The sequence below is a fragment of the Podarcis liolepis genome, assembly GCF_965112155.1.
Source record: "Podarcis liolepis genome assembly, chromosome: 2".
NCBI lineage: Eukaryota > Metazoa > Chordata > Lepidosauria > Squamata > Lacertidae > Podarcis > Podarcis liolepis.
In genome coordinates, this window is record NC_139555.1 from 58370494 (window position 1) to 58396273 (window position 25780).

The following is a 25780-nucleotide window of genomic DNA, read 5'->3' on the forward strand; positions in this document are numbered from 1 at the left end:
GAAGCCAGACTGGAATGGATCAAAGGAATCAGTTTCCTACCAAGTACAGTGGTACCTCGGGTTAAGTACTTAATTCGTTCTGGAGGTCCGTTCTTAACCTGAAACTGTTCTTAACCTGAGGTACCACTTTAGCTAATGGGGCCTCCCACTGCCACTGCACCACCACTGCACAATTTGTTCTTAACCTGAGGTACTATTTCTGGGTTAGTGGAGTCTAACCTGAAGCGTCTATAAACTGAAGCATCTGTAACCTGAGGTACCATTGTATGCCTGAAGCTGGACTGCCATCACCTTCCCCCAAAAGGAAATATTCACCATTGTGCAACAGATTAACACTTCTGGGTCCAAGTAGGTTTTCTTGAGGAGATGCATCACTGCCTCATCTATGACAGATGGTACTCCTCACTCTCTATTGAAGATTTAATCACTTCTTGAACCCACCTAATCAACTCCCTGCAGCTAGCTCTAAGAATCCAGAATCAGCAAAGGACAATGAGACCTGTGGTCAGGTACACTTCTCTAAGCAGCTTGCCCACACCCTTAGGTTGCAATAATCTAAACTGATCCAGTGCTCCAGATGCCTTTGTTGGACTTAGTGTACCCATGAGGATACTGCCTACCACCCTATTCACAAGTTACAAGTAAAGAGTCATTCATGCACAAAAAGGAGCTTAAAAGCAAGTGTCTTCATTATATAACACACAGACACCAGGAAAAACTAAAAGTTTGTTTAGGGGGTAGTATGGGCATTGGCACAACACTTACTTAGAAGGAGGGGAGGAATGAAGGACAAAAAAAATGGCAAGTAAAAGCATAATTGCTTCATATGTTGTACAAATATTAATGCTGTAATCCTCTGCTTGCTTATTTGGATTACAGCCACAGAATATAATGTAAACATGCATAAGATTTGGGGGTGCATGAATCTGACAAAATCTCAGGAAAGAGCATTTACAATGGCAAAACTTTAAAAACAACCAGAAACTATCAGGTATATATGACCCCCACAAAAAGACACGTCATGACATCCTTGGCACCCATTTGATGCCTATAATTAATATATAACGACTCTACTGCTGTCTTTTGTTTAATTGAAAAGCATAGGTTTAATGCAATTCATGAATATTATCCTCTAGCTGTAAGGATTTCTATATTTAGGAAACAACCAGTCTATAATAGCATAGCAGGATGCGACACCATTCCTTACTTGTGTAATCATAGAAGTGTGAGTAGAAGACTTGGGTGTTTATGCAGAGATTGCTGGTAGGGGTGCTGAGTGCAGCAAACAAAAACAACCCCTAATTGGTTTTGAGGATCTAGAGAGCAGTGGAAAGAAAGTAGAATGGGAACACATGGAATTAAATGGAAGGTGCCCGAGTATGTCTTTTTGTGTTATCTTTGGAACACATTAACACAATGACACAGTCGCTTTCTCAAATTACTTGACAAGGCTTTAGAACTTCTAAAATCACCCTTCAAGAATTCCAGTAAGAATGGTGCAGTCCCTTTTATATTCAGACAAAAATATGGTGATCTCTAAATCAAAATATTGCAATTACAAAGGTGTGACAAAACAAATTTAAGCCACAGAAGAGGTGTCTAAGTGTGACATGTTTTATTGCAACAGTAGAGTTTTGAAATGGGCACTAATATTTTAATTTCTAAGTTATTAGCTGGACCAAATGATCTCACCTGCTAGACTTTTTTCTTTTATCCATATGACGACACTGTCTGTAAATGACTTCACTGTTGTAGTTAAGTGTTCCTGTAAATGTGTATGTGCTAGTCTTTTTGTAAGCAGAGGGAATTCATGGTTCTGCCTGAGGAGGGAGAATATGAACCATAGAAAAATATTTCTCCTAACAGTACTAGGAAGACTGATGCTGTAGTAAGTTTATTAGTACAGTGGTACCTCGGTTTACGCACTTAATCTGTTCCAGAAGTCCGTTCTTAAACCGAGGCGTGCTTTCCCTAATGAGGCCCTTCCACTGTTCTTAGAGTGAGGTAAAGTTCGCAAACTGGGACACTACTTCTGGTTTTGCGGAGTTCATAAACTGAATAGTTCGTAAACAGGGCTGTTCTTAAACCGAGGTACGGCTGTATAGAATTGTAGAGTTGGAAGGGACACAAAGGGTCATTGAGTCCAGCCCCCTGTAATGCAGGAATCACTGCTAAAGAATTCCTGACAGATGGCCATCCAACCTGCTTACTACATTTGAGGTTTTGGTCTACCACCTTCCCAGGTAGTCTGTTCCACTGTCAAATAGCTCTTACCATCAGAGCACTTTGTCTATTTGCAAAACAGCTCTTAGGTTTGGAACTTCAAGCAAGATGACAGAAAGCATGGTTTAATTCTAACAGTGTCATTTTTAACACTCCATAGCAAGGAACACTTTATTATATTTTAACTGCTCATGTTTATGATTTCACATGCCAAATTCTGGCGGGTCTACTTCAGATTTTGTTAGGGTTGTGAAAGAGTAAAGAGATTAATGTATATTTTGTAATTTTGTGCATGTGAAATATCTTTGTATGCATTGCATAGCTGAGTCAGTTTACACTTTGAGCCTTGGCACAATCTTAGATTCCTTAACTAAATACAGCTCTTCCTGCTTTTATCTTGGAGAAGTCCCCCAGACATCCCAGTGTTTTTAGACACCCATGATAGGAGAGGGAGATAAAACCTTGTATGTGTAATATATAAAAGACCACAAGGTGCACGTTGCTCAAAATTTCTTAAAAGGGAATATTCGTTTTAAAGGAGCAAAATGGGTGCCTGATGATTTTTCTTTAAAGAAAACAAAGGCTGTTTAAAAAACGAAAAAAATAAACACTAAAATTTGTGTTTCAATAAGAAAGGCAAAAGTAAAAATCGATATACAATAGATGTTGGCAGTTGTTCGTTCATAAATCGAGATCAGGCTGGGCTAATAAATGTTAACTCCAAAAATAAATCCGATTGTGGACCTCCGGTGCTTACTCCCAAGTGCATAGGATTTGCAGACTACATTTCCTCGAGTAACTGTCGTATTTTCCTGTGTCACTCCCCCAAATACATTTGTAGAGTCAGGTTTGAAGATGCCACCATCTCCTGCATTAGGACAAATGCTACAGCGTGGAGCGATTGTGACACCCACCCACCCTTTGCTGTATGAGGTCATTGCATACTCCTCATCCCCGCCCCGGCGCTATCAATGCCTGTCCCTCCAGCGCGCATGCGCAAGCACTTCTTCGCGAGGCTGCTTTCGCCATCTTTGCGAAGGGCGCCATCCTCCAGCGAAAACAGCCTCAGGTTACGAGCCCGTCGAGGGGGTTTGCCGTAAGCTCTCGCGGTTACAAGTAAAAGCCTGTCCCCACAACCCGCATCCAAGATGGCGCCGCTCGTCCCACCGGTTGGAGGCGGTACCTAAAATGGCGGCGCCGGCGGCGCATGCGCGTTAGCGAAGGGTTGTCAGAGCGGGGCCTGGCCGTTCCCCATTGTGTGCCTGCTGCGGAGAGGAAGCTCGAGGGCTTTTCGCTGCCGCCGCCGCCTCGGTGCTGCTAGGGATGGAAACGGAGCCTCTGGAAGGAGACGGCGGCGGCCATGAGGGGCCTAAGACGACTTCGGCCACGGCCCCCGGACTCACGGCCTCTCAGCGCCGGGCCGAGATTCGCCGGAGGAAACTGCTGATGAACTCGGAGGATCGGATCAACCGGATCATGGGCTTCCACCGGCCAAAGGCGGGTGAGGACGGGGCGTGGCTTTGGGGGGGGCGGTTTTTGACTGCGCTGGGCATCCCCTGCCTTGCCCGGGCGCTTATGAACGACCTCCTTCCTTCCTTGTCGGGGGCGGGAGCTCAACACGCGCCCCTCTTTCCCCGTCAAGTCCTCCTCTCCTTCCCGAACAATGGGTTAACATAGTCCGTATACTGTATTAACAAGCTACTGTAATCTGATCGCTCAAAATGACGCTGCCCCTCCTCCCTGAGCGATATCTCGCATTCGTCTTATTTGAGGTGCTCCCCCCCTTTACCTTTTCAGTAAAGGGGCTTTGTTTGAAGATAAATCAAGTTCTTTCATGCGATCCAAGGATGGCTGTTTCAGCATTGAAAATGGTCACACCTGCCTCTACGTCCTTTGGGAAGAACAGATCATGCACAATTTATAAACTAAAGTGTGTTTCGTTCAGGATTTGTGCTTCCATTTGCAATGGAGAATGCTGAACGCTCTTATATTTGACCGAAAGTGCCAACAAACCATGCTGAATCATTTCAATACTTATTACTGAATGAAATCAATATTTTTTTTCATAATTCTATTCTCTGAATCGTTTTTATCCCACCTGTTGCTTATTTATTCACTCAATGTATTCGTTTTTTGGGATGACATGTGGGTTTAAAACAGCTATTACCACCAAGAAGCCCTGGGTGGGTGTATCCTTGCAATAAGCTTGCGTCTGACTGCGCAAGAGCTTTATGTGAGAGAACTTTGAGAGTACAGGAATTTGAATCTTTCTACTCCTTTAACCCTAACCAGTATAACACACTGACTGGTCTCTTTCCTGTTATTTATCATTTAGATAATGTTTCCAGTTCACAATATAACTTGTAACACTTTTTTGCCTTGTGTTGCCCTTTTTAAATGTGGAACTGAGACACTGGTGATTTGCCTACTGCTTGCATAATGAATCTTTGTCATGTTCCTTGATTTCCTATTGAATATGTAGATAGTTTTATTAATGTGCTGTGCTTCTGGCTGCATTTAAAAGCAGAGAATGTAACTTAACACTTAGGTAGGGAAGCTGTACAGTAGCTCCTGCTTTTAGTACTTTTTGGTCAAGAAGAGGAGGAAGAGAGTTGTGGAAATCATTAGAGCTTGCAGGTGTTTACGTGCTTTGATTCTTTCTGTGTCCTTACAGTACTCTTTAATATTTTCAGAGCTGAGATTCCACAGTATGTATTGGTGCCATTCTCTTCCTTCTAGTGTGTTTGAAATATTGGAGATTGAAATCGTTTCTTTCTAGTTTTAGGGTGCTAGTAATCCTCTGAAGAAAGATGACAACTTGAAGCACTTAAGAGTCCCTGAACCAGGTGTTGCTAAAGCTTTTTTGTCCCATGGGTCACATTCAGTATTGGCCAAACCTCTAGAGGCTGCAGGTCAGCACTGGATGTGACCACCCCATACCCTCACTCATGCACACTTGCATGTCTATACTTTGCCCTCAACTCTTGATCATCAAAGTATTGGTCTGAAGTCCAGGGAGAGGGTGATTTTCATCCCCATCAGGTTTACAGCTTTCTATCATTGTAGCACCATTACCAGTAATTTTTTTTCTGGAAAAAGAGTTGCAGGAACACCCACTTTTTTTTAGTTGAGCTTTTTTTAGGGGAAACCAAAGCTGGCCTGGGGGGCAGCCACCCCTGTGTTAAATGAGGGTTTAGCACTGCTTCCTCCCCACAAACATGCCCTCCTTCCTTCTCTTCTTCCTGGCCAACACTGAGGGGAACAGATGCTTCATTTTAGATTAACCCGTTTAGTTTGCTGTCCAAACCCTGAACTATGGCTAATCTTAACTATCGTTAACTATCTTAACACAGTTTGACTGAGCTTGGATGACATGAGAAGCTGTGACTAATAAAAAATGGAAAGCTCTGGGAGAGGTTGGGTGAAAGCATGTGAGCCTGGGAGAAAGATAGACTTGCTTTCACAACACTAAACTGTGGGTTAGTGTTCTGTCCAAACTAACCCATTATGGTCAGCTTTCTCCTTGGCAGGCTTTGCGACTTTTCATATGTGTGCTATAAAGCAGTTTTGGAAAGCCTATAGAATGGTGTTTTTAATTATTCTGTCACTGTTCTTGGAAAAAATAAGCATGAAATGCTTACACTTTTAAAAGATTAAAGATTGCATTTCTGGTTTGTACTTTTGTTCTTCCTTCTACAGTTTGTAGTCACAAATCCATCTTGGTATGACTTGTTTCTCTCCAAACCACTGTTATATGCAAAATGAGTTATTTAAAGAGCTTTGGCAAAAAGTCTCTCTGCAATCAATCTATTTGACTCAGGAAAAAAATATGTGTGGAAAATTTATTATTTGGTTATTTGGCCTCGATAAACTACTGTAACTGGAATGGAACCAGAGGAAAGCACATGGAATGGAGTTGGTAGAAGTAACCACTCTAGCTTCATGAAAATCTGCTCTTGAGGATTAGGGAATATTTTTGGTTGGAGTGGGCTGTAGTGCAGGGGGGTGAAGGTGGGAGAGGGGATCCCCCCCAAATTAGGTGGAGACATGAGCTCTGATTGTGAAAGTTGCTTCTATCTGACTTTTAAAAAAATTCTCCTGCTGTCCACATAGTATGAAAATTAAACCAGCAATAAAACGCAAGCAGTGCAATCCTTTTTAAAATTACCACTGAACACCTAGTCCTTGTGTTTCTTTCAAAAGCCAGCAAGTAACTTGTCCTGTGTCCTTTTGAAGGGAGCTGTTTTGTAGGCTGAGGTCTGCAAGGGAAAGGGCACCAACTCTTAGTATCTTTTTGAAATGGTATTATGCTTTATTTTTATTTATTTAATAAAATTATGCCCTTCCCCTTTGCCCTATGACTCTCCAGGACAGGTTACTGCAATAAAACACATAAAGCAACCAGTACTTCAAACTCATAAAACAATCAGTATAAATAACTAAAGCCTTGGCTATCTGTCAGTGTATCACTGCACAGACCACTTCCTTAATGCGCAAAGACATGAAAGAAACAGCAGGTATTTAGCTGGGGCAGGAAGGGGGAGTGTTATTAGGCTCAATGTGAAAAGTATATGCCATTCTTGTTTGACCCCTGTTTTCCTTACAGTGCTTAGTTCCACAGCTGCATGGCCTAGGACCTTAGTCTGTAGGGATCCACTATCAGTTTATGACCTGATCTCAGATGGTCACAACAGCAGCCCTACTGCTGTACAAATATATGGTTAAAAAAAAATAAGAAGAAAATGTTCCACAGATGCATGTTTTGGTTTAAAGTGGGTCCCAGGTTTGAAAACATGGAAGACTACTAGCCTAGGTCTTGTAGAGTAACCTACAATATTTAGCATAGTGACTCCTTTCTTTTTTGCCTCCTCTTTAGATGATGACAGCCATTCAGAATCAAAACTTCAGCTGGAACAAGATAAACCAAGCACTCTTCCCACTCCTGTTTCCAAACGGGTTGTGCTAGGTGACACTGTTTGCAGTTTGGCAGGAACAGCCGACCACGCAAGCAGTGCAATAGAGCACAAGGGAGAGAAAAAGGACTTGTTTAGCATAACTCCCGAGGTTGGAAATGATGGCACTGGCGAGCTCCGACAGCGCAGCAGAGGGGATCTGATGGAGGTTCCGCAGAGAGCACCTCGCCACGGGTTAGACCAGTATCTCTCGAGGTTTGATGAAGCGATGAAGCTAAGAAACCAACTTATCAGTGAGAAGCCAAGCCAGGAAAATGGAAATGTGGTGGAGGAATTTGATTCCTTCCGCATTTTTAGATTAGTGGGGTGTGCGCTACTTGCCATTGGAGTTAGAGCTTTTGTCTGCAAATACTTGGTGAGTAAAGAAAAGTCTTAGTAACTTAGTTATTCTTGTTTATTTGACCTGGTTGCCTTACCGATTAGCCCAGAAAGTTTGACAGTGGAATTTGCATTTGACAGATAAGGAATTTATGCTGAGAAAAGTAATAACTTTCCCTAGGCCCACCCATCAAGTTCATAGCTAAGTAGAGATTTGGATTTAAGCCCAAATCCATAATTCTGTCCACTCTTCAACAGTGGCTTGCCCTAAGTAGTGATGATTGAGCAATGATTATTTTAAGACACATGGTGTTTGGCAAGAGGATCAGAACCACAAGAAATTGTAAGCCCTGGCCTAGCAAAAGCATCAAGAAATTACTGTACTTTGGCGCTCTTCTGTATTGACAATAATTAAGCTATGGGTAGTCCTGGAAGCCCAGGATTGCCAGCAGTGTTGTTTGCTTTTCAGGCTGTGCCAAGTACTGCTGACTACTGTGTGCTAAAACACAGCTGACAATTTACTAGCCAGTGATAACATTTAATAGTGGAACAAACGTGGCCTTATGCATGAAGCTTAACTACAAAATATGCCTAGGTTTCACCTTGTCTTAATCCTGTTGTGAGCTAATCACATGAAGCAGCCTCTCCAAAGCAATTGGGCTAAAGTTTTCTTGCCATCAGAACCCCTAAGGAAGATGTAACCGTCTGATTTTAGGACTGAGGTCAAGTTGGCAAGATATGGACACAAATTTCTAGACATCAAAAATGAAGAAGACTGCTATCTTAAATTACTTAATCATCTGTCAAAAATCATACAAAACTATCCAAACCATTTCGAGATTCCCAGGCTCATTTTTATGGGAACTGGGTAATCAGCAGAAAAGCATTTCCTAACTATATAAAGTGCAATGCCTAATCATTGCTACTATCAAGTGGCTTTAAATTATTCAAAAGTAAATTTGAATGTTATTGTTTAATTATGTGCAAGGATGATTATTTACTGAATGATTCATATGAAAGTTTTCCTTGGGGACTTTTTGAATGGACATGTTCCTAGACATTACTATAGCACTCTAACCCTATAGGTCTGTACCAGTACGTTAGATATATGTTAGTGACTTCTCTGGATCTTCCTTAAATATAAATTCAGTCTGTTTTGACAGTGGTGCTTTCAAATTTGGTTCTCTTCTCTATATTTTCCAATCAATTGGCTGAAACACTTCATAGACTATTTCCTTGAAATAATGTAGCAATGTGAATTTCTTGTTACTACTTTCTGTTTCATTTAACTTCTTTGTTTTTCCCCCCCACAGTCAATATTTGCTCCATTTCTTACCTTACAGCTTGCATACATGGGGTTGTCGAAATATTTCCCAAAGGTAAGACCTTTTTTTTTTAAGGATAAATGGGATTATCAAAATGTGTTAACTTAAAAAAAGATATGATGGAGAAAGCTCTGTGTTAGAATTTTCTTAGCTTTTATGCAGTATAGCAGATAATGACAATACAGTACAATGCTAATTTAGGTTTATCAGCAATTGTTTGCATTTTGTGTATATACATTTTGAATACTTGAGAGTAGTCAGCTACAGAGACAATGCATAAACTCTTCAGTACTGAGGATCTTCATGGGTGTAAGTTACATTCAAATTTAGAATACCTTACTTCTGAGTAAATTTTAAAGGCCTTGAATTTGTAGCCCTGGGCATGAGGTTTCTGTCCCCTTTGCTTTACATTTTTGCCCAGGGATTGATGCACAGCCTCATGTCTTCTTCTCACCTTTTAGTGTATTGATCAAATAGCTTACTTTTCTTTCAAACTGGTGACGTTTTCAGCTAACTTTCCTTTGCTGTCATCATTGTTTTTGTGACAGTATTGAGTGAAACATGAGAATTACCAAATGTGGATGACAAGGGACTTATTAAGTAACAATCAGTGGACAAAAGTCCCTTTTAGTATAGACAACTGGCAAGCGAATGTAATGGAACTTTGAAGAAAGGAACAATTTCCAGTGTGATAACACTGTTTCCAGGTCCCAAAGTCATTACTTCATCACTGAAGCCTCTGCCCTTGCCTGATGAATGTAAGAGAATAGCTCCAGCTGCTATTTGTGAACAGAAAGAGCTCATCATAATAGAAATAAGCAACCAAGATTACAGGAAAATACCTTTGAGATGCATTTTTAAATGCGCTTTGAGAAGTGTATGGTAAAATATTAGGTAACATTATGAAATGTATTATTATTATTATTATTATTATTATTATTATTTGAATGTATATACCTCCCTATACCCGGGGGCCTCAGGGCAGTTCACAGAATAAAATCAAGTTATAAAACCACAAAATACCTAATAAAAATAAAAAATAAATGTATTAAAGCTCTGATAAGGTGCTTAAAGATGAAAGCTGTGAAAAACGAAGTAATTTTTATTTCTTATACAGAGTGAAAAGAAAACGAAGACCACGGTATTGACTGCTGCTCTTTTACTGTCTGGGATCCCTGCAGAAGTGATTAGTCGTTCCATGGACACTTACAGCAAAATGGGGGATGTTTTTACAGACCTTTGTGTCTATTTCTTTACTTTCATCTTCTGCCATGAACTGCTTGTGTTTTTTGGTTCCTGAAGTGCCATGATAGCTGTGGAACCTGGTGTAATACTTCAGCTGGACTGCGTCACTCTTGATTTCATACATGCCTCTGGATATATAAACAGTGTTAACCCTATATCCAATACTTGGTTCAGTGCAGCTTAAACATACTTTGATAGGGAAGAGCTTTGAAGTCCTGGCTTTGAAGCTGAATTGGTACATTTTGAGTACAGTACAGAGTGATCTCAGATATGGACGGTCAAATGCAAATATTGGTCAATGGTCCAATGACACACCTTTCTGTAAAACTGAAATGTGTCCTTTCTGTCCACCACCCCAGTTAAAAGGAATCACCCTGAAACTGTAACCTTTCCCTTTGGCTCTATGATTTGAGAGCACAGTGCAGCTGAGGTCTCCTACTTGAATAGAATTGTGTTAGTCTTTATGGTTGAATCCAAGGATTCCATGAGCAAAACTCAACTCATCAGACGCTCCTGCTGGAGGAAAGGTGGGGGAGGTGATTTTTGTGTTCCTCCTTTACCAGAGGGCTGGGGATTCTCCAGAACTTGCGGGGGTGGCACAGGAGGAAATGGAGATCAGAAAAATTGTTACCCTCTCCCTTTTCCCAGCAGGAGTCTCTGACGGGTCTCTGTTTTTCCTCCAAATGGATCTTTCTGTTCATGGAAGGAATGCTCTGAATACAAGCTTATCATAGGAATATCCTATTTTATTAGCTTATATCCCTCAATTCATGCATTTTAGCAGTCAGGATAGTCTTACCAAAATACAGCCAGCGCCAAGATTGATTCTACAATAGAATTAGGCTGGCTATAAGTCATCATTTAATGTCTTCCTTAAATGGGGTAGTATTCTCTTTGCTTTCTTGTAGTTAGGGAGGTTTGATTTTAGGATGTGAATGCAAGAGCTAAGACGAAGCAGTGAAATTCAACTTCTTTATGTGTTCCCATTAAGCATTCATTGGGTGATATCAAACATTAATCTTACTCAAAGTAGACTCATTAAAATCAGTGGATTTTAGTCCTTCATTTCAGTCAGCCTACTCTTGAGTTTGACTTCCATTGGATATTGCCTGTTATCTTTTTTTAACCTGACTAGGAATCTTAATTACTTGTGTTTACATGATCTAATGCAATATACAGCATTAGTGCAGATTTAAAAGCTGCTCTCTTGGGTAACTATACTTTCGTACCTAAAAATGTCACAAGTTTTGCTCATTCCTCTGACTTGACAAGTGCTTTTCTTTGTTCATTGTAGTGTAAACTAACACAGGTTTCTGCTTCCTATTTCCTATATCTTCCGTTGCAAGAATATTGTATGTGGAATCCAGCCTCTTCTGTCTGGACATTCAAGGGATCATTACATTTATCAGTAGCAGGGGGGAAATGTGACTTGTAAGAGTACAGACCAGATTTTAACCATAATTTTAATCAAATTATTAGTTTGTACAGTTGCTTACATGTTCATTTCACATGGGAATGCTGACACACAAGTAAGTTTTTATAACCCATCTGAAACAGATACTTGAAGCGTCTTCCATCAAAACCATTAGGGCAATTCTAGGTAAATGCTCTTGATTGGTTCATTTCTGAAAGATTCCGTTCTATTGGTCAGTACCATAAAACAAGTCTTTACTTGGTTTTAGCTGGTGGTCCTTCATATTTATTTATTTATTTATTTAGAGTTAAGTTCCTTCAGTAAATCACAGTTGTTGTTTAAAATTAAAAACAGATTTTATTACTAAAAAATAAATAAAAATAAACTCAGAACCCTATAATATTTAAAGGCTGGTTCAGAGGAAGCCCAGATTAAGAGAGCATGCACACCCAACCTTCCTTTCTCCCTCCCCATCTTTCTCTGCTCTGCTTCAGTGCTGTGTGCAATGTTTGCGATCCCTGGTTCACTTCTGAACCTGCCACCCTGACATGTAATTGGCACCAGGCTTAGGTATTCAGTGAGAAATTAGGCTGGGAGAAATCAGGCTATTATGTAATAGTTCCCTTTATGCTGAAGGATGAGTGGATATTTGCCTGGGACCTTAAGAATTAATGGGAATAAATGTTCTGGAGGTACAGTGGCCATCGTAAACAATAGGTGTTACCCATGTAGCTGTGATCCCCTAAGTTACTGAAATCATTCTGTGATTATAGAGGCTAATGTAGCTTCTCTTTTTAGAGGCGGTCACTTCTTTGTTTTTGTTTTGAATAATCAAAATAAGCTGTTTTCCTTATTTTGCTTCTTTCCTCCGTTACAGTTTTAATACTGCATTCATTGACCCAAGTTTCATTGTTCTAATTGTATCTGTTATATGAAGAAAAGAGTTTTTAGAGTAAATATGGATGCACTGGAGACATCTGTGCACTTGGATTGAGGTGTTTGCCATGGCAGTTCCCCGCGCTGAAGACATGATTCTGCTCAGTTTAAAAAACCAACTTTACTCTTTAGCAGTAGGAACTGTTGTGGCAAAAACAGCAAGCAAAGCCCTGTTTGTATCCGAGTTCTTTCCTGGGCATGTATTTCTTTCCTCCCTAGAATCGGGCCATGATATATTCTATTGTGATCAGTAGACTTTGCACTACGATAAACTCTCAGCATCTAATTGTATATGTTAAGGTCTGACTATATCTCTGTCGACATGTTGAAAGGTTCTATTTGAAGCTAATGGATGTAATACAAAAGATTCAGAACAATTGCTTTGCAAGTGAGGGCTGAAATTGAGCTGGCAATAATTCTATCTGTAAGGAGTGACTGTTGCAGAAATACTGTATCTGCGTCACACCTTCAAAATGCTTTGAAGTTTTCATCATTCCCAACTAATAGTTTCAGAAAGCTGATAGACTTAACCATTAAAACACCTTTCAGCTGGTGTTTCTGAATTTCTTTAATTCATATTTGCCAAGCTGGACTTTTCAACAGTGATAAATCAGTATCAAGTCTAAAATTTAATGGGTAGAATATAGAATTTTCCCATATTGCCCACTTCCACTATGAAAAGTGATGTATAGGGTGGGATAGCAGGTGAATAGTAAAAAGGTGTTTTGTATGTGGTTCCTTTTGCAAAAACCTCATTTTGCAAAATCCAATAAACCTCATGTGGTCATGTATGTCCTCCAGTGTAATTATTTCTAGACTGCTTCTATGAAGTCTGTTAACCATTTATTTGTTGGCATGCCTTTGTAATTCATTTTTAAAGACTACTTGGGTTGTCAAGTGTTTTACTAATACCTTTCCAATGTTATTTTCATTTCCAACTATAGAATATATGTTCATGTAACTTATGGACAAGCATGATTTAGAAAGGAAAGAATTAAACACTGCAGCTAGCTCTGTTGAATCTGTTTACACACCACAATAGCAACATGCCATCTACCAGCTGAACAAGGACAATAATGTGTAGAAAGACCAGAATGGGAGTTATGCTGAACAGCTGGTAGCAACAAGCATTGCATGTCACCCTTGTAGAAAAATGAACACAGGAACTAATGAGAGAATTAAAGAAATGTCATATTTCTATTTACAATTGTGAAAAATGTACACTGTGGTACTGTACTGTGCAATTCCACCCTGAAAGAACATCTGGAGAACTATGGAACACTGTGTTTGGACATCTGTAAAAAAGGAAGATTATTTCACCCTTTGTCATACTAACAAACTGAGCATGCTTCTCTGCCAATCCTGCTCCCGTCTCACCCACCCAGTTCCATCACGACCACGAAGTAGCTTTTTACTGTAGGCTATACCAATGCACTACTACTAGGTCAACAGTTGTCCAGTCTCTCTCCAGATTTGGTGGTTTGTTTTATTTATTTATATCTACATCCATTAGTCACATGGTGTACTGGAGCATCTTAGCATATTTGTAAGATGCTTAGGCAGTGACTGTGTTAAAAAAGTATATAGACACACGAATTAAAGCAGATTGATGTAGCATGTCTCCGCATTTAAAGTCACTGAAAGCAGCATGAAATAGCAATAATTCCATACAATTAAAGAACTTGCTATCCCAGGTCTCCTCATCCCATGATTCTGCTCACTGTAATACTGTTGCACACACCTCAATTCAGTTTCCTTGGAGTGAAAGTCACTGGAGACTGGTGATTTTAGGATATATGATTTAGTATAACAAAATAACAACTTATTATTATTTATACCCTGCCCACCTGTCTGGGTTTCCCCAGCCACTCTGGGTCCTAACAGAATCAAAAGCACAAAACATCAAACATTTCACTAAACAGGGCATTAACTCATGAATAGATCTTGCTTCCCCATTAAGTTTATAGGGAGATCTCCAAACCCATAGCTCTGGATTAAGCACACAGGGAAAGTCAGGCCTCCTGTTTTTTTGCAGCTTCAGCCCAGACTAAAAATTGTGACTAGCTCTTGGCTAGTCTCCTACCTACAATATGTCATCTCTCTTCCTGGAAGCACCATTAGCTTCTTGTTCCTATTGCAACATGGCCAACTCTCTATTCTTATGACAAAAAAGGTGCTTAGCAGCCCTGCTAGGCTGTTAACTTAAAAAAAATATATAAACTGGTTTGGCCAGTTCAGCAGTTCCTTCTACCACAGACTACAGTCTTATAGATAAAAAAAAATCACAGACTTGGCTGGGATCCACAGGCATTAGCCAAACCAGCCACCCAATCCTATAGCAATACTCTTACCATCTCCATTAAGATAAATAGTTGCATACCTGGTCTGTGTTAGACATGAATCCAAGTTGTAAGTAGGAAGTATTTGCTATCGCATCATATTAGCTAGTTTTGGGTATTTGTGTATGTTACTATTAATACTAGATGGTGGTACACAGGGCATTGTAGCAATTGCCTTCAGCTTTTTCCAACCCAGCACCCAGGCATACATTTTGGGGAACAATTTCTTAATTTCTGGGGTGGTAGTGCTGCTTTTGCAACCCAACTTATATCAGGCCATGATAGTGTGTCCCTCCTCACCAGCTGAAGACCAATGCATTAAATACATTATAAATTTATTGGGTGTATTACTTTTCTGTTCTCCTGAAGGTAACACCCGCATTTTCTGTCTCTGGCATCAAACCGTATTGTAGCTAAAAAGAGAATTCGTGAATTTTATTTTTTATCAAGGTGGCTGAGAAATCAGAACGGAATCACAGACAAGTCAGTATTAAATGCAAACATCACGAAGCAGCTGATAAATGGAACGTGTCTCCTAGCTCAGCACCGTCCATTACAGAATAATAATAATAATATTTTTTTATTTATACCCCGCCCTCCCCAGCCAAGGCCGGGCTCAGAATGGCTTACAAGCAATAATAAAAACAAGATGAATGAATGATTACAACTTAAAAACAAAAATAAAATGCAACATGAAAATAATGGAACATTAAAATATTAAAATGTAGCCTCATCGCAGGAGGAGAAGGAAAAGAAAAAAGAGAGAGGGGGAGGGAGGGAATCAAATTGGCTCCAAGCCAAAGGCTAGGTGGAACAACTCTGTCTTACAGGCCCTGCGGAAAGAAATCAGATCCTGCAGGGCCCTGGTCTCATGAGGCAGAGCGTTCCACCAGGCCGGAGCCAGAGTTGAAAAGGCCCTGGCTCTGGTTGAAGCCAATTAACTTCCTTAGGGCCTGGGACCACTAGGGTGTTGTTATTTATGGACCTTGAGGCTCTCCGTGGGGCATACCAGGAGAGGCGGTCCCGTAGGTACGAGGGTCCTAGGCCGTGAAGGGCTTTAAAGGTCAAAAGCAGCACCTTAAATCTGACCCTGTACTCCACCGGGAGCCAGTGCAGCTTGAAAAGCACTGGGTGAATATGCTCCCATGGCAGAGACCCCGTGAGGAGCCTCGCTGCAGCATTCTGTACCCGGTGGAGTTTCTGGGACAGCTTCAAGGGCAGCCCCGCGTAGAGCGAATTACAGTAGTCAAGCCTGGAGATGACCGTCGCATGGATCACTGTGGCCAGGTTGGGGCGGGAAAGGTAAGGGACCAACTGCTTGATGCGGCGAAGGTGGAAAAATGTCGCCTTGGCTGTTGCTGTAACTTGTGCCTCCATGGAAAGGGAGGCGTCAAGGATTACACCCAAACTCTTAATGGAAGGCAATGGCACTAATTGGGCCCCCGCAAGAGAAGGGAGTTGGTCCCTCATCCCCATGCCATCCCGACCTAGCCATAGAACCTCTGTCTTCGAAGGATTTAGTTTCAATCGGCTCCCACGAAACCATCCAGTCACAGCTTCCAAGCATCTGGTCAGTGTGTTCGGGGCCGAGTTGGTGTGGCCATCCATCAGCAGATAGAGCTGATTGTCATCAGCATATTGGTGACAGCCCAGCCCAAAGCTCCGGATAATCTGGGCAAGGGGGCGCATAAAGATGTTAAAAAGCATCGGTGAGAGAATTGTGCCCTGCGGCACTCCACACACCAAGGAGTGGCGCGACGACATTTCCCTCCCTAGTGCCACCCTCTGTCCCCGACCAGAGATAAAAGAGCACAATCAGTTACGGGCTATGCCCTGTATCCCCACGTCTGCGAGGCGGTGGTCCAGAAGGTCATGATCGACCATGTCAAAGGCCGCTGACAAATCTAAAAGGATCAGCAGTCCTGACCCGCCTCGATCCAGTTGTCTATGGAGATCATCTGTTAGGGCAACCAGAGCCATCTCCGTCCCCAAACCAGGACGGAAACCGGACTGAAATGGATCTAATGCCGATGTTTCCTCCAGAAACCTACCAAGCTGTTCAGCAACCGCTCTCTCAATTACCTTACCCAGGTATGGAAGATTTGAAACTGGGCGGTAATTGGATAGGTCTAAGGCATCTAATGAAGTTTTCTTTAAGAGTGGACATACCACTGCTTCCTTCAGTTCCCCTGGGAATGTCCCCGTGTCAGAAGAGATTACAATTTGCGCAATTACAATTGCAATCCGTAGGTTGAACATCAGCTTGCCATGGACATCCGTCTGGTCACTATGAGAACGAGATGTTGGACTAGATGGGCTTTGGGACCCATCCAGAAGGGGCTTTTCTTCCGATCCCATCACCTGCCGCCTCTTCCACACAAACACGCAGGAGAGAGGAAGGTCCCGGCCAGAGCCTGTGAAAGCTCGGCCCTCCGGACGCTAGGGGTCGCTGTGCCCCGCTGGCGGAAACGCGGTGAAGGCCCCTTCCTTCCGCTTTCTGCGTAGCGCGGGTTCATTTCCGCTTCGCTTATTCCTTCGGAAATGGCTGCCGCTGCTGCTGCTGCCGCTAAGCCTTGAGGGATCAAGTCAGGAAGGAGGAGGAAGAAGCCGCTATGGGTCGCGAGTCCAGGTGAGCCGGGAGGCCTTTGCGGGAGCGGGTCGGGCCCTGCCCGCGTCGGCCTTTCCGCACGGGACAAAAGTGGCCGGCCCCTCGGGGAGGCCGTTCGCGGGGCCGCGTCAGGGGGAGCCGCGCGGGAGGAAGGCCGTTCGGGGGTCGCGAGGTTCTCCACGAGCTTCTCGCCGTCGGGAGTGTCGCAACTGCCAAACGGGCCGGGATTTTATTTCAGACACTTTCATAGAGTCCGTCATTATTTTTCTATATTATAGTGAGTTACAACTTTAGACGGGGCATCATCAGGGCAATTTTTCGCTCTGCTTCTCTCTTATGTGTTTGAGGCGGCTGATGGCCATCCTCTCCCGTCCTACCCCCGGACAGGAATGTTTCTGTCCCTGTTTTTGAACCCACCTCATCCCCAGGCCAGGGGTCGATAGCAGTAGCTTCAACGACCCAACAGGATGGTGTTCTAAATATGAATTTCATCCAGAAAGGGCAATGCCACTTATTTCCCGTGCAAGGTTGGATTAATTTTGATGTCCATGAGATCAATTGTAATACAGTGGTACCTCGGGTTACAGACGCTTCAGGTTACAGACTCCGCTAACCCAGAAACAGTACATCAGGTTAAGAACTTTGCTTCAGGATGAGAACAGAAATCATGCTCGGGCGGTGTGGTGGCAGCGGGTGGCCCCATTAGCTAAAGTGGTGCTTCAGGTTATGAACAGTTTCAGGTTAAGAACGGACCTCCAGAACAAATTAAGTACTTAACCCGAGGTACCACTGTACTCAATTGTTTGATTTCTAATTTGTTGCTGCTTCTCACTGTACCAGGCCATTAGTTATCCAGAGTGGTCATAATCCTCTGTAAATTGGGATGACCTGTGCTTATGAACAGCAAACTCGATGTGACTGTTATGAGAGAGGTTATAACAGACTGAGAACGTAGACTTTAAGAGTACAGAATAATAATAGTAATTATAATAATAATAATTTATTATTTCTACCCTGTCCATCTGGCTGGGTTTGCCCAGCCACTCTGGGCTGCTTCCAACAAAAAATTAAAAATACATGAAAACATCAGTCATTAAAAACTTCCCTAAACAGGGCTGCCTTCAGATGTCTTCTAAATGTCATATAGTTGTTCATTTCTTTGACATCTGATGGGAGGGCGTTCCACAGGGTGGGCGCCACTACTGAGAAGACCCTCTGGCAAGGTCAACTTTGTTCATTTTTAAAAGTTAAATATGCCATTAGCTGCCACACTGTGTTACTGCTGTTAATCAATATTGGGATGAAACAGATTTGCAGGTTTATGGTAGCTAGGCTGAACCAAGGCTAGCAATGAATGGTTGTAGTATACCTGATCCAAAATAATTTGGAGAGAGAGCCTTAATAGTGACTTGGCAGATTGCATATTTTTATTTTTCTTGGTTATATCTCATTCTTATTTTAGGAAGCTTAGGGCAACTTTTGTGGGGCCCACAGTAGTCTGTTAGGCACTGATCTAACCCATCCCTGCTTAACATCATTACATCCTTGGAGGCTCTCGGACTGTTCACTGAACCAGTAACAATAACACAAGGCTGCTTCTTACGATTTTTGTTGTAGTACATGGACACGAATACATAAGTAAATTCAGTGTTGTACTATGACAAATGTTCCATCTGCACAACCATCATCAGACAGAATGATCTCCCTTCTTTCACCTGCACACTGTTCTGAAGGTTCTCCTGACTCCCCTTAAGCTAATTGGGGGGTGGGTGCAGGGGGAAGCCTCATTAGGTCAATCCCACTCGGTGAGTTTAAAATGCACATTATCCAACAAGTATGAATTGTGCATGTGTGTGTTTTTAACTGTGTTCCATACTAAAAAAAAAGACAACAGGTGATTGTGTCTCTACCTGCATGTATGTTGAATTGAAATAGTGTGTGTATGCATATATGTATGTGTATATGTTTTAATGGACAACGTGTGTATTTTGTGCTTGGGAATTCATAGCTGATTACTGACAATTCTTATAATATTTGGACCTCTCTCTTTTCCAACATCCCTATGGTTTGCCCTGGAAATTATTTATACTCTTGGAACAATTTCTGCAGATTGGTTGTCTTGTACAGGTGAAGCTTGGCCTCAAAGCAAATGGATTCCCATATTAGCCATTTCTTAAAAACCAATGTAATGCTTCTTGGACCAAATGAAAGAAAACTCTTGACTGGCATGGAACATGGTTTGAAGACTTATGTAATAAGCTTGTAATGACTTTCACAGTAACACATGGTTTCATGACATTAGGGAAAATCCCAGCATTGCATGGCATGAGTCTGGACCATTTATGTCACATAGTGTGAAAGGTTTCATGCTGGTTTAGTAGAAGGTTTCACCTTGCTTATCTTAATCTCTCTCATTTCCTTAGATCAACAAAGCAACAGGTGTCCAAACAAAAACAGTGAGTTACCCTATTTAAAATAATAGTTTTTGATCTCACACTTTCTAAGCTCAGATGTACTATGTTAATGATTGTGTTAGTAAAGTTCTCATCCTTTTTCAGTATATCTCTATGGGGCCCAATTTGGATATTCACAGGGCCCCTATTCTTTTCTAACATCTGTGGGTTCTTCCTGCTCAAGATGAAGTGCATTTGTTGCAAAGGAAGAAAACAGTGCTGGGACCTGCCAGTTTTTCATAGTACTACAAGATGCAGTTCTTTAATTTTTCTATATTTTCAGTTCCACAAAAGGTTTTAGCAAGATATTTATTTAGGTTGCAGTGTTTTAAGTACTACTTTACTCTTTTCACCCTATGTTTCATTTTCTTGGTATGATTTGCTTAGCAGCTTTAACTGTGTTATAGGGTGCTAGTGGCTCTCTTGAGAATGTTTGGCATGTATTTTGGATATTAACCCAATACTTCTAATTTATGATATATGGGAGAGGGAAAGTACAATTCTTAACATTTTGGGCATAAAAATACTACTGTTTCTACTGCATTATTTCTATCTACCCCATTTAAAAATTAAACAATAGGCAACGCTGACATGAATGGCTGTCCCATTGTAATTTAGGGGCTGAGTATACAATTATCCAGAGATTGGATTGCTTGATCAAGCTGCCAACAACTGGTTAATGTTATCTTCTGTCCTAATTTATAATCTACAGGACATTACAGCCTTAGAAATTAACAGTGTTAATAGTTAGTTGCCTGGAAATGGTTCAAAGGATGTTAGTTTATCATTTATTTTTGCTTTTACTCAGTTTTATTAACTCCTAAACTGCTTTCCTTCTATTATTGTTATGCTTCTTTGCCCTGAGCCATGCTTCCATTTGAAAAGGAAATACTTTAAATACAAAATAATAGAGCTCGAATAACCAAAATGTCATTGTCAGCCCCTCTTATGAGTTCTGAATTTTATCTTATTTACCGTATTTTTCCATGTGTAAGACGACCCCTATTTTTTGAGACTCCAAATTGAGGAAATGGGGGGGGGTATTGCCCAGACTTGTTGAGCTTTTTTTTGGGGGGGGGGAATTATCAACAATCGCTCACCCGCCTGTAAAAGTAGATTAGACTAAGAGAGACTGGCCCATGCATGGTTGAGTGGGATTTGCAGCTGTGCCTCCTCAGTCCTTGTCCAGCATGTGAAGATAAGTCAAGAGCTATTTTTTAACCTTTTTAAAAGCTCTAAAGATTGTATTCTTTGAAAACATTTGTGATTGTGTACGCTAAACTCCAATTTTGGTGTTGTATATCTTGACCATTCTGTTGCTACCACAGGCATTATCGGAAGCGCTCCTCATCACGAGGGCGTTCTGGTAGCCGTTCTAAGAGTCGCTCTCCATCTGACAAAAGAGCAAAACGTGGAGATGATAGACGTTCTAGAAGCAGGGACAGAGAACGTAGGCGTGAAAGATCACGGAGCAGGGACAAGAGGAGATCTCGGTCACGTGATCGAAAGCGTGTGAGGTAAGCAATGGAAAATTGAATAACTTATTAAAACATTCCTCCCCTGGGAGATACTGGGTGTTTTCTGGTGAAAGAGGTTGCCTCTAACTAGACGATGTGTTCAGTAGGAAGTGTTCTCAGTTGGTCATTTTCCTTGAAAAGCTGTAATCATTGGTATTAATGCTTGTCCTGTTTTCTTTTTAGATTACTAATGAAATCTTTTTAGATTACTAATGAATATTTTCTACTATCTCTCTTTTTAATGATTAAACTAGAAATAATATTTTGTTTACACAGTATTACCCAAAATCTGCTTGTGCGTAGGCGTTCACGAAGCAGAGAGCGGGAACGGAGCAGAGAAAGGAGACGATCACGCAGTCGAGAAAGAAGAAGATCCAGAAGCCGAAGTAGAGGGCGACGGTCCCGATCTTCTAGCCCTGGCAAGAACAAGAAAGTAGAAAACAGGTAATTGGCATACTAATGCATGCCATTTTGTTAAATATTTGAATACTTTAATAGAATAGCTATAATTATGGTCAACTTTCTATAGACAAGTCATAAGAAAGTTTGAACGTACTCTGGATAACCATGAATTAAGCATATACACAGAGAGGGAACCTGCCATCGTTTGAAGATTAGGGAAAAAATTCGGGGAGGGGGAGTGTTTCATTGTGTGCTGTGAAGTGGTGATGGTGACATTGGAGCATCTCTGATAATGTGATGAGGGAGTTACAGCTACCTGTTCTGTGACTTTGGGAAGGAAAAAAAACTCATTGATAAATACCAATGAGAGAAGAAGAATGTCCCTGGGTAGAGAGCAACATATAGGAAGGCATGGAGATAAGCATGGTAGAATAAAAAAATAAGGAGGATCGTATTGCATTTGTGAGGAATAGGGACAAGAGATTGAATATGAAGAAACAAGTGAGTAAATGAAGTGATTAGGGAAGAGCATTGGGGAACTATGCCTAGTTGCTTCTGTATGGTATCCAGTTAAAAAGTTTTTTTCTCCCTTCCCTCTGTCCTGGTGTGAACTGCAAGTAAATTTCTAATGCTTTTGCTGCAACCATTAGTGCTAGAGATGAAATGTCGAGGTTCTGAAAATTCAGAGTCTGACATTATAGAGTCCTTTCCTTTATCAAGTTTTATTACAGTATTTCATTTGACTGCTTTGAAATCTGCTTCACCACCACCACCATCACAGTGCCAAAAAGGAAGAGCTCCACATTTTTTAACATGTGTTTGCCTCATCTGAACTTGGCATAATTGCAGCAGAAACTATCATGATAATAACAACCTTAAAATTTTGCTGACATCCAGGACAGATGTTTTGCATTTGCCTACTTCTTAGCTTTGACCTGCTGTTCCACTTTGGTGGACTTTCTCCTTTTAGAACTTTTATTTACCTCAGACACTTCAGTTCTGTATTCTCTCCCTCTCCCCCCCCCAATTCCTAAGCTGTATCCACACATTTTTAAAGCAATCCCAATAAAAATGGAAGAGCATGTATGGGCAGTGTTCATGTACACAGCATTGCAGAGAGTCAGCAAAGACACAAAACAGGAAATGTTGAGTATTGTGAGGGACATGTAATGCAGAGTACTTTTTGTATCTGGCTTCATAATGAGGGAACCATTTCTTCTTGTTGAGGTTCTTAACTTGTATCCAAAAACCTCCCTTCATCCTTCCTGACAGGGGGTTGGTGTTGCATACACTCTAATCTATGTACTCCGGTGTTGTTACCTGTACCATTATGATAAAGGTAGATAAAGGACCCCTGATCATTAGGTAGATAAAGGACCCCTGATCATTCGGTTAAGTCCTGGCCGACTCTGGGGTTGCAGCGCTCATCTCGTTTTATTGGCCAAGGGAGCCGGCGTACAGCTTCCGGGTCATGTGGACAACATGACTAAGCCTCTTCTGGCGAACCAGAGCAGTGCACGGAAACGCCGTTTACCTTCCCGCCAGAGTGGTACCTATTTATCTACTTGCACTTTGACGTGCTTTCGAACTGTTAGGTTGGCAAGAGCAGAGACCGAGCAACGGGAGCTCACCCCGTCGTGGGAATTCGAACCGCTGACCTTATGATTGGCAAGTCCTAGGCTCTGTTATTTAACCCACAGTACCACCCTCGTCCCCAACCGTTATGATAGGGAACCCTTTATTTTTATTTTTCTGTAAATAATACTATGTAAGAAAAGGTTTAGTTCTGTTACTTGTTTGTTGTGTAGCTGCTCTTTATAGAGAGAGTTGTGTGCATGCTCCACCTAGTGATTGATCTTGGTGCTCTCATTGCTGGGCACTGTGTTTATCTGCTGTTTTGGTATGCTGGGCTGCAAGAAAATGGCATTGGTGATTCTCTGGCCTCTCAGAAAATCAAACCATTCTTTATAACTTGTTCCTTTGGGGCCTCTGTGCTGCTATCACTACGTTTAGAAAACCTGAAGGAGTCCTCTTTGTTCTACAGATCTGCTTTCTCAAAATTAAAAACAGGTGTGTTAAATGAAAAGTATTAAGCAAGCATGTGGTCAAGGTATACAATAAAAATATGTAAGCCATTTCAGAAATATATCCATCTAGCTTTATCAACCTTATTCTAAAGTCACAAAGATAATGTCTTGAAAGTTCAGTGACATAAACTGTTGTTTAAGATAAGCATATGGTTTTTGTTAAAACCTTTCAGTGGGCTCTAAAGAGAACTTTATAAGATTTTACCAACCAAAATGATTTCTACATTTATAGCCAAGGGTTAGCACATGTTTGAATTGGATTTGTCCTTTTTGTGGGAGAAGAGGTGGGAATAATAAAAATCCATAATAAACATGATAAATGGCTTTCATATTGAAGCCAAGTCTGTCAGATTCTGAGGGAAGGTGTGTGTTTTAAAACATTCATTTTAGCCAGCAGTGACTCCTTGGAGGACACTAACACTTCCAAAGCAAGTGCTAAATCACTTAGTGAAACAAGCATTCGTTTTTAGTTGATTTGCACAAGCTGTTTCCTTCAAGGAGGTGTAAAATAAACACTGGGACTATTAGTTACGCGTAGGTATTCTGGAAATTAAATTTTCAATAAGTGTTTGCTTTCAAAAAGAAAGAAAGAAAGAAAGAGAGAAAAAGAAAGAAAGAAAAGATCAAAATGGAGCCTAACACTTGGTATATGCCTATAAATTGTAAATGTCTGAAATTATGTGCATGATGAGATTAAGGCCAGGATCTAAAGAGGCAAATACAGAGCAGTGCAGACAGTTTTCTTTTCCTTTTGAAGCCCCTTGAGTCACATAGGCATAAGAAGGGCCTGGTGGATCAGGCCATCTTGTTCAGTGTCCTGCTCTCACCGTAGCAGCCATATGCCTATGGGAAGCCCACAAGCAGGGCATGTGCAAGAGCACTCTTCCCTCCTATGGTTTCTAGTAACTGATATTCCAAAGCATACTGCCTGTAATTGTGAAGGCAAAGCAGAGCTATCATGGTTAGTAGCCAATGGTTGTTTTTATTTTTCACTTCCATGAATTTGTCTAAGCTTCTTTCAGAATCATCCAAGTTGGTGGCCATTACACCTTCCTGTGAAAGCAAATTCCATAGTTGAACTGTGTAAGGAAGACTCTTTTTTGTGTCTTGAATATTCCAAAATTCAGCTTCATTGGGTGTTATGAGACAGAAAGAAAAGCTTGTCTATCCACTTTCTTCTTGATATGCATACTTTTATAAACTTCTGTCATGCCGCCTCTTACTTTCCATTTCTCTGAATTTAAAAAAAAAATCCAAATACTGCAACTTTTCCTTTTAGGGGAGTTTTTCCATCCTCTTGATCATTTTGGTTGCCGTTTTCTGAACCTTATCCAACTCTAAAGTATTCTTTTTGATGTGCGGTCACTAGAACTGTACACAGTGTTCCTAATGTCTTCATACCATAGCTTTGTGTAATGCTGCTATGATATCAGTAGTTTTATTTCCAGCTTCTTTCCTAATGATCTTTACAGCTGTCACACACTGGATCAACACCTTAATTGAACTATCCACTATAACCCCAAGATCTCATTCCTGGTCAGTCACTGCTAGTTCAGACCCCAGGAGCATATATGTGAAATGCATCACTTTATACTTGTACTCTAGATTGCTTATGAACAAGTTAAAAAGCACCAGTGTGTGGGGGTAGTGCTATGCAGTAGGTCCTTTTCAGTGGAAGCTTCTACATTTTGGAAATACCTATTTTTAGATGTGTGTCCAATGGCAACATATATTTTGAAGGCATGCTAAAGCGCAGCTTTTGGGAGTGTTTGGTTGTTTGTGATTGTATATTGGTTATGGTCATTATTTTATATTGTACTGTCTTTTTGCTGTGTAGCCTGTTCTGTGACCTTGTGGTGCAGGGCAGGTAATAAATGCGCCAAATAAGTAAGTAATCCTCTCCAGTCAGCATGACAGTAGTTAGGGATGATGGGGTTGTA

General features: G+C 41.2%; 2 protein-coding genes and 1 long non-coding RNA gene across 7 annotated transcripts in view; 2 read left to right on the forward strand and 1 right to left on the reverse strand.

The window, feature by feature from the left end:
* Nucleotides 1-33: 33 nt before the first annotated feature.
* CAMLG (calcium modulating ligand) lies at nucleotides 34-13221 on the forward strand. Of its 2 annotated transcripts, XR_014522218.1 has the most exons (5): nucleotides 34-3724; nucleotides 7100-7551; nucleotides 8828-8893; nucleotides 9957-11000; nucleotides 11040-13221. XR_014522218.1 is itself a non-coding variant. In XM_083488247.1 (4 exons), the coding sequence occupies exons 1-4, from the start codon at nucleotides 3547-3549 to the stop codon at nucleotides 10137-10139; spliced, it is 879 nt and encodes a 292-aa protein (XP_083344373.1). In that variant the 5' UTR covers nucleotides 34-3546; the 3' UTR covers nucleotides 10140-13221. The 2 variants fall into 2 exon arrangements, 1 of the variants encoding a protein (XP_083344373.1); XM_083488247.1 differs by having other exon boundaries at nucleotides 9957-13221.
* On the reverse strand, nucleotides 11360-17180 carry LOC310699790. Its single transcript, XR_014522256.1, has 2 exons — nucleotides 17009-17180; nucleotides 11360-13729 (listed from the first exon to the last, which is right to left on the reverse strand). It is a non-coding gene; the product is annotated as an uncharacterized lncRNA (long non-coding RNA).
* A 77-nt stretch (nucleotides 17181-17257) lies between these two features.
* The window catches only part of DDX46 (DEAD-box helicase 46), a 36510-nt gene continuing 27987 nt past the window's right edge, over nucleotides 17258-25780 (forward strand). For 2 of the 4 annotated variants that reach the window (XM_083487975.1, XM_083487976.1), the window contains exons 1-4: nucleotides 17258-17402; nucleotides 19805-19837; nucleotides 21163-21351; nucleotides 21628-21795. In XM_083487975.1, the coding sequence (XP_083344101.1) occupies nucleotides 17386-17402; nucleotides 19805-19837; nucleotides 21163-21351; nucleotides 21628-21795 (407 nt within the window). In that variant the 5' untranslated portion in view covers nucleotides 17258-17385. The remainder of the gene's footprint in view (nucleotides 17403-19804; nucleotides 19838-21162; nucleotides 21352-21627; nucleotides 21796-25780) is intronic. The other 2 variants (XM_083487977.1, XM_083487978.1) reach the window with 1 other exon arrangement.